Here is an 8744-nt window from a genome sequence, read left to right as displayed (position 1 = left end):
CAGAAGAGAATTGTAGAGATGAGTATCAGACAAAGGTATAAGAATCAGATAATCGTAAGATGACCCATACCTACCTCTGTGAATACATGACTAAAATTCGATTTGGCGTCTGTCAATATTAGGTATTGTGGCGCCCTCTACTGGTGCTCATCGTGATGGCAAAGTTCAGTACAGATGATCTCAGCACTTGCACCTTTCTCTAACTGTAAAAGAAACATCCACTAACCATAATGTATATTTTAAATGATAAAAATGTGCTTGGTATGTTGGACATGTCACCATGGTGCATATTACATCAAACCTATTTATCTTGCCAGACTATGTCAGTGCTGTTTCTCATTTGGGTGTTGGGATACTCATTCGATTGGAAAAATAGAATCTGCACAGATACGCTCACATGAACATTTCCTTCCACCTTGGAGGGATGTTTGGGGCGCAGGCCCTTCCCCAACCTTCCCTCCAAGCCCCAAACATTCCCCCAAGATGGGAATACAACCATCCTCCCCAGGGCCGTTGCTAGGAATTTTGGGCCCCCTTAAAGAATATTGGTGTGGACCCCTACCCCTCCGACTTTTCGTCACCACTTTTTTCGACCTTTTTATTTTTTTTATTATGTATAATTTTGTATTAATTTGTCTGTTTCTCTATGTTCTTTTTCCAATTTACTTCTCCATAGACATTTACTTGTGTACTTCCTGTGCTTGGACTGTCTCTGTCTGTAGCAGTTTCATGACTGGAACTACTATGAGCCTCTTCACTCCCTTCACTCTCTGTTTCTAACTGGCTAGGACCTGGCTCTGTAGACAGGAAGAACAGAACAGTGTCTTCTTAAGACTTGGGAATAAATCTATGTAGCACTGTAGAGTTTACAGGAAGCTGGCTAGGCGGCTGTTGATTAGCTAATAAACGCATCTCTTATTTCAAGAGCATTCATATGTAAGATATCTTAACCTGGATTACATCTACATGTTGCTATTCAGTACAGTAGTTCAGTAATAAGTTTAACTAGCCAACCAGTGTCTACCAGTCACTCACTCACCGTCTAAAGCATCTTCTTGGGGCTGGGGGTGGGTGTCTAGGTCAGATGAGGCCACAGCTGATTCTGTGAGTAGCAGGACATAAAGATTTTAAAAAGAAATCAACTCTATATGAATTTCTATTAATTAACTTAACACTATTTATTTATTAACCATGGATTTCTTTATGTAATGTAACTGTTTCATATGTAGGCTATCTCAACCTGGGTTAACTTACATCTACATGTTGCTATTCATAGCAGTACAGTAGTTTAGTAATAAGTTGAATAGCCCACCAGTGTCTACCAGTCACTCACTCACCATCTAAAGGATCTTCTGGGGGCTGGGAGTGGGTGTCTAGATCAGAGGGGGCCACAGCTGATTCTGAGAGTAGCAGCACATAAAGGTTTTAAAAAGACATGTCAACAGAACAGGCTAGGTAGCATAGCACATTATAATATAAGCATTCATGCGAGGGGAAACGTGTGTCCTGGCTGCTGCTGCTACTGGACTAGTTAATGGTAGCTAACGTTATCTAGCAGCTAGCTAACCAGGACAGTAGTTTCTTGTGGAAAAAAATGCTTATGGACTCCCAGTCTGCTGCCTTTTCTCCTGGTCTCTCTCTCCACTCTTTTCTGGTGTGTATTTATGTTTGGGCTTGATGTGTATGATTGAACGTGAGGCTATTAGGGTTAGTATTTGACGGCCAGCCGGTATAGTGACGTTAATGTCAAAAGAGGTGAAACTTGCCAGCATGAACCATGGCATGGACCAAACCATTTAAGAAGGGGGATATTGCTCAGTAAATTAAAACATTTTTCATCTGTATTGCATTATTTGTGGCTTAATTTGAATTCTGATGCAGCATTAGTGTGACTGATCTACATGCAGAATAATTTCATCATAGAAAGAGAGATCTCTTGTTTTTTTTGTGGGCCCTGCTTGCTTGTGGGCCCTTATAATCATCATCACGCTGATCCTCCCTCTTAAGCACCTATTGTGTTTGAGATTGCTATTCTTGCACTTTGCCTTCAGCACTAGATTATGCTCTTAGTCACTTGTTTTAGAAAGGGGATGCACTTGTGAGTTCTAGCAAGTAGTAGTACATTGGCTCTTCCTACATTAAATGCAATCATAGTCGCTTTGGATAAAAGCATCTACTAAATGACTGTAATGTAATGTAAATGAAATGTGTATGGGACATTTCTAGTGTGTGGATTCTATTTTTCCAATTCACTTGTAGGCTACTTCATTCCAGCACCAAGAGTTTATGGCATTTGGATGTGAGATAGTAATACTCATTCAATGACATCAGAATCCATCACATTCAAATTGAATAACATGAATCTGTGTTGATCAGGTCAAAGTCTCTGCATCGATCACTTGCATTTTATTTCAGGCCCAGTGTTCCAACCTGTAGCAGCATCACCACAATCATTCAACATTTGCATGGTCTGAATTTCAAATTTAAAACATTCTTGGTGCTATGGCATCTATAGCATAAATCACCCCGGTTTCCCCATCATGTCGTTGTGCGTACAAGCAGCAAAAATGTACATGATAAACATGCCTGGATTATATGTGGATTTCTTCAATAAAACAAACAAGCGCACTCTGATCCCTGGGACACACCCATGGTATTATTCACTATGTAAAACAGGTTCTCCTCTCTCTCCACCCCCGCTCCGCTCTGAGCAGCCAGGCTACTGGGGAATAAGACTCAGCGACTTCTCTGGTAGTGAGAGATTATGGATCAGAGGTTGAGTGCAGTAGCTGATTCTATATTCTGAACGGCTCATCAATGTCAACTTTACACATTTCTCAATATTTTTGGATCAAGCACAGTGGTCATTGAAGCCAGTTCCTCACAAAAAATCTAGACCGTATTGCTATTTGAAGGCATTTGAAATTAGAACTAAAGTCCATCCTAACTACAGGTCTCTATAAACGTGAATCAAAAGGCCTTGAAGGAGAAGGGAATACTGTTCATGAAGTTTCACATTTGTTAGTAGCAAACCCAAACCCTTAATTACCTTCCGTTTGAGAACTCAGCCTGCACAGAATCAGGCTACCTTCAATCAACCAATGTGATTATAACATTGCATATTTATGGCATGAATAAATGTGATATTTGCACGGAGGAGCTATAAAACAAGAAAGCAAAAGAGGACATTTTTTTCAGAGTAATCACATTTCATAATAAATAAACGGCAACATTCTAAATTTGACCGATCACCGTCTCCTGGTTCCACATCAGACTAAAGGTTCCTTACCCAAATATATCAACAGAAACATTTGGAAGAACCAAAATGTACTACCCTTCATAAAATGCTGAGGCCACAAAGTGACTTTTCAGACATCAGTAAATGACAAGTTTAAAAAGTTGAAAACATTAAAAAAGGTTAAAGCTATTATGTCTGGAGAGGCGTGGAATGATAGCTCTGAAGATAAGCAGATATGAATACAGGTAGAAGCACTGGAGGTTTCTGAGATATGAGTACAGGTATATAAGCACTGGAGGTTTCTGAGTCAGAAGCATGCAATTCAAGGCAGATCTTTGGGATTCTAACAGGAAGTAAACCAACATTTCTGATGGGGTATTGAGGGTCCACTGAATGTCACAAAACTGTGTAGAATTATCTGTACTTCACTGGTGAAAGAAAATAAGAAAAATAAGCATTTAATTATAGGCAAACAAACCAATCTTGCAGCTCTGTGGATAATATCTGGAGGAATGTCTGACTGTTAACAGGAAGCATATGATTGAAATGAGCCAGAGGGAGAAGACTAGCCAGCCAGCTGATCTGGTCTGTTAGTCCAACTCCACTGACTACCTGGACAGAGGTAAACGCCCACTGCCCACATGTCCCGTCTTCTGTGTAGAACACAGAGAACTGTTCCAATATGGCAGTAAAACATGCCCATTTCATGTCAAATAATCCCTAGCTTTAAACCATCCACACTGTACAACAAGCAGAATATTTCTTTATACAGTAAGCACATCACAGATGTAACGGAGTGAAGGGTTGAGGCAGCATGGGACAGGCTTGGGGCTGTTTGATCCACCCTGGGACCGGCATAACGAAGGAAATAGTCACAAAAATATATAAAAGCTGCCTTTACTCTGCAACATAGAATATATTTATATAATGTACACTTCTGCTTACGAATATTGTGCGTATTCAAGAGCACTGTGCTCAAACAAGGCAAATGTTTGGGCCGTCATGGCCTAAACGTCTTTGATAGTGAGAGGGAGAGCGCCCTCTCAGAATGACAAATCACTTCCTGTGGTCAACATGTAAAAACACCAACTATTATTATTTTTAGGCTTAAAAATTGATGCTTGCGCATATGCATGATACAACGTGTGACAGGATTTCAAAATCCAGCAGTGGAAGCAACTCATGATGGGAAATCAGCAGAGTCAAATGTCAGTTATAGAAATTGTATGAATCCATCGCCAACCCCTCTGAAAGAGGAAGAATAACTACAGGATCCTATTTGGTACATCTGGTTCTGACATGCTAATTGCTAATTGCTACTACACTGTTCCCCAGGTTAATCCTGCTTCCTGTGTGGCCCCAGGTAAGGAGCTCCTAGTGAATTCATCTACAGAAAGATGATAAGTCCTTCTGATGACAGTGGTAAAAACAGTGAGGGTGGTTCCATGTATATCTGATCTATTTTTCTCCATAGGGGAACAAAAGGAGTTGAAGCTGAGGCAGCCGTCAACACTTACTGGAAGAGGCACTTTAAAAGCGCAACTGTGTATTTTACTGTGCAGTGAAACTAAGGAATGCACAAGGAAATAAAACATACACACTGCCATGTGTTTATTCCCAATCCATAAAATGCAGGCCGTGTAAAGCTAATAAAATAAATAAAAAAGTTCCCATCAGATCTATAAACATATAAATTAAGCTAAACATAATCACATATACAGTCCCAATCGGTGTCAGAGTTTGGAGTGCGGTGGGAGGAGTCACTGGGTGTGTTGTGAAGCGAGGAGTGCTGCCTTTTGCAAGAAGCCATTTTTATCTTGCTTTTCCAGAAGGACGAGTCACCTTTGTGCGTTTCCTGTTTCCTGTTCTTGTCATAGCCCCCGCTCCTGTAATGGGCTACATCGCGCGGCGAAAACGTACAAATGCTCGGGTGAAGGTATAAGTGAAGGGCAAGGGACGCCATGTTCCACCGTTGCCACAGCAACTGTACTGAAACTTCCTCCGGTTGCAGCGACTTCCCTTTGAGAGAACGGGCAGATTATTACAACACGGCACACGGACAAACATGGAGGACACGACGCCGCCTCTCCGTTCAGAGGCTTTCTGCATTGATTCGGCAGGGAGCCGCGAGCCTCAGGACCCGATCGGGGCGTCCTCAGACAGTGCCTGCGCCGGCCTCGTGTTCCTGCTGCTGCTTGGTCAGGAAGTACTTAAAGAACTCATAGACCGACCAGGCGATGGCAGTGGAGGGCATCTGGTAGATGACCCGCGCCTGCACCCCCTTGAAGAACGCAGACATGCCCCCGATGCGATACACCGTCCTGAAGGCGTTGGCCATGCCCGACAGGTGGCCGCTCGTCTGCACGGAGCTGAGCGCCACGTTCTCCTGCGTGTTCAGCAGGGTCTTACACACGTCGAGCGGGGTGGTGATGGCGGCGGAGATGGCGCCCGCGGCGGCGCCCGACACGATGTGGCTGGAGGGGTGGTACTGCCGGTCGGGGTTGAGCCGCTCCTGCAGCAGCTCGTAGGTGATGAAGTGGACGGCCTGGAAGGGGATGTTCATGGTCAGCTGGGTGCTATAGCTGCGGTAGAACGCCGCTAGCCCCTCGGTCCGGCGCACCGTCTGAATGCAGTCCCACAGGCCCTTGTACGGGGAGTTGTACATCTGCATCCGCTGCTTCACCACTGGACGACGGGCCGTCGACGGCAGACGCGGAGAGACGGGGGAAAAAGTCTGTCAATGTCTCAGAGTCCAACACTACGGAAGAGCATTAGGGCCAACAACTGAGTTCGTTATTTTTTTAAGCTTCTGAGTTTAAAGTCAGAATTTCTGGCTTTATAGTCAGAATTTCTGAGAAAAAAACTCAGAATTTCTGACTTTAAAGTCAGAATTTCTGAGAAAGAAGTCAGAAATAACTTCTGAGATTAAAGTCAGAATTTCTGAGATTAAAGTCAGAATTTCTGAGAAAAAAACTCAATTTCTGACTTTAAAGTCAGAATTTCTGAGAAAAAAGTCAGAAATAACTTCTGAGAAAAAAGTCAGAATTTCTGACTTTAAACTCAGAAGCTTTATAAAAAAAAAAATTAAAAAAAAACTCAGCTGTTGGCCCTAATGCTCTTCCGTACAACACAGATCGTATTCTAGTCATTTCTCAACCCCACCCCCCCCCCCCTACAAGCCTACTGTGACGGTCTTACCTTCAGCGGGGTTCATGACAGCGTCGTGCAGAACGGTGGCCACACTACCTGCCAGTCCTGAGAGAGACCAAGACCAGAATCAGAATGTCACACGGACATTATCGTGATTATAATAGTGATTCATAATACCATAAACTCACAGCAAGTAAGTAATAACAACTATCATCCATAACATAATTTTAATTAAATCCTTAGCTATTATGTGTATTTATTTCCTTGATTTGTATTTCTTTATAACTGTGTCTTTCATATGCTCTGTGTGATGCTGTGTTATTGTTTACTTTTATCTTGTGTCATTTTAGGATGTCTATTTATAACATCTTGGCCAGGGACCACAGATGAAAATCAGCCTTCTGGCTAAATCTGGTGTATTTACATAATATTTTGTTGATTGATATGCATCATCTCTTCTCAAATAAACAAAATGGTGGACTGTGGTGGACTGGCGGGGGTGTGGGAGACATGGCCCGTGGATGGGAGGACATGACTGTACCGTTGGCTATGTGGCTGTTCCCTCCGTTCTGAATGACCTCGCTGAGGGTGCGCTTGACGCGCTCGTAGCAGGCGAAGTAGAGGGCGTGGGCGGGGCCTGCTCCCATCATGGTGATGTTGAGGCCCCGGAGCGGTCTGAAGAGCCCCTCTGTCCGGATGATCCTCCTCAGGGCCTCCGACACGCTGCTGTACCGCGCCTGGGGGTCCGGCTGCAGGCTCTGCATCCTGGTCTGCACACACAAACCAAATCAAACTTTATTTGTATAACGCATTTCATACACAGAGGCAACACAATGCGCTTTACAGAGAACAAGGGAGGTGGGCATACGACCCACCTCTACATATTCCAGAGGGAAGCAAAAAAACAGTTTCACCCGAGGGCCAGAACAAGAACAAGAACAAGAACAAGAGAACGTAACTTATTAGTGTCGGTCAGGGGTACGCTACCAGCAGCCAGTGGTCAGTAAAGACAGAATCCCTAAACAACTGAGTGGCCAAGAGGAGGCAGACACCTGGACCAGATCCGTGATGTCCAGGGACACTGGATCGACGCGTTTCTGTGTCAGTGAGTGGTTTCTGTCTTGGAAAGGGGGGCCAAGGCAGCTGTTTTTATACACCACTACGCCAGTATATTTGGATAGTAGGGCTGGGTTTAAAAGATCGATTCATCGATTCTGAATCGATTCTGAATCAAATGATTCAGAATCGATTCATGAATCCCAAAATCGATCTTTTATTTAATGAATGAATGAATAAATGAAGGAATGAATAGTTCATTAATTCATTCAATGATACATTCATTTTTGGAAATCAGTATCGATACCCAGCCCTAGTATTGATGTGTTGCATAACTTGGCAGTCATGTAATTAAGGTTACAGCTAAAAAAAAACAGGTTTTAGTAACACTAACCGAATCGATATTGAATCGAATCGAATCGTGATAATCGATTCAAAACCTTGTGAATCTGAATCGAATCGATTCTTGAAATTCAACTCGATACCCATCCCTAACTCCACCCCAACCCCAACCGGCCTATCCCCACCCAGGGTAACACTGATAGACCGCTAACCTACAGAGATAGTAAACTGCCAGTTTGGGAACCGTTAAATGTTTAGCTGGACTGGAACTTAGGACTGGAACGATTAGGCTAGTGCTGATAAGACACTAAGGACAAGTGATGACAAGAATTCTAATGCAGAATTGAAACAAACTTTAGTAAAAACATTAAAATACAGAAACTGATCCTAAACATTCTACGGTTTGTCATAATGATGATCAAAATGCTCAGCCTAGCAAAAGGTTTGCTCGTCTCCGTCTCAAACCCAGTTGACATAACAAAGCTGACTTTATCCTGATTGGCGCGTCCCAGAGTGACAGCATGGCTCTGGTCATTCAGATGGCTACCCTTTCCCTTTTCCACGTATCTGAGAGGTGTTGAAGAGATCGAGATCGTACTGATACCCTGACACAATTGGTTCAACGACTCTCTTTCAAAACAACATCAAGCTGAATATAAAATAATTGCTGCATCACACAATAGGCCATGTCATTTGTTTGCACATTTCTACTGCCAAGAAATGCATTCCTCACCGCTTAGGACATACTTTACTAGTGCAGAGAATTCTAAATGAAAAATACTCAATTGTAACACAAGTAATCAAGTAAAAAAGCGTCCATATTAAATGCTCAGGCCTACGGAAAAAAAAACGTTTCATAAGAAATCCTGATCATATGCCAGTGATAAACCAATTGTCCTAAGCTCTTACTGTATATGCAAAGAATGTGGTTTGAAACTAAACTTACAACATTAATGAC

General features: G+C 42.8%; 1 protein-coding gene across 1 annotated transcript; it reads right to left on the bottom strand.

Annotated features, from left to right (window-relative positions):
• Positions 1-5393: 5393 nt before the first annotated feature.
• Positions 5394-7158, bottom strand: slc25a37 (solute carrier family 25 member 37; the record flags this gene model as incomplete). The annotated part of the gene is made up of 3 exons (XM_084457108.1): positions 6930-7158; positions 6437-6493; positions 5394-5923 (listed from the first exon to the last, which is right to left on the bottom strand). Exons 1-3 carry the CDS (start codon positions 7150-7152, stop codon positions 5394-5396), a joined length of 810 nt encoding a protein of 269 aa, XP_084313234.1. The 5' UTR covers positions 7153-7158.
• Positions 7159-8744: the final 1586 nt, after the last annotated feature.

The sequence above is a fragment of the Borostomias antarcticus genome, assembly GCF_949987555.1.
Source record: "Borostomias antarcticus genome assembly, chromosome: 23".
NCBI lineage: Eukaryota > Metazoa > Chordata > Actinopteri > Stomiiformes > Stomiidae > Borostomias > Borostomias antarcticus.
This window is presented reverse-complemented; position numbering and strand designations above follow the sequence as displayed.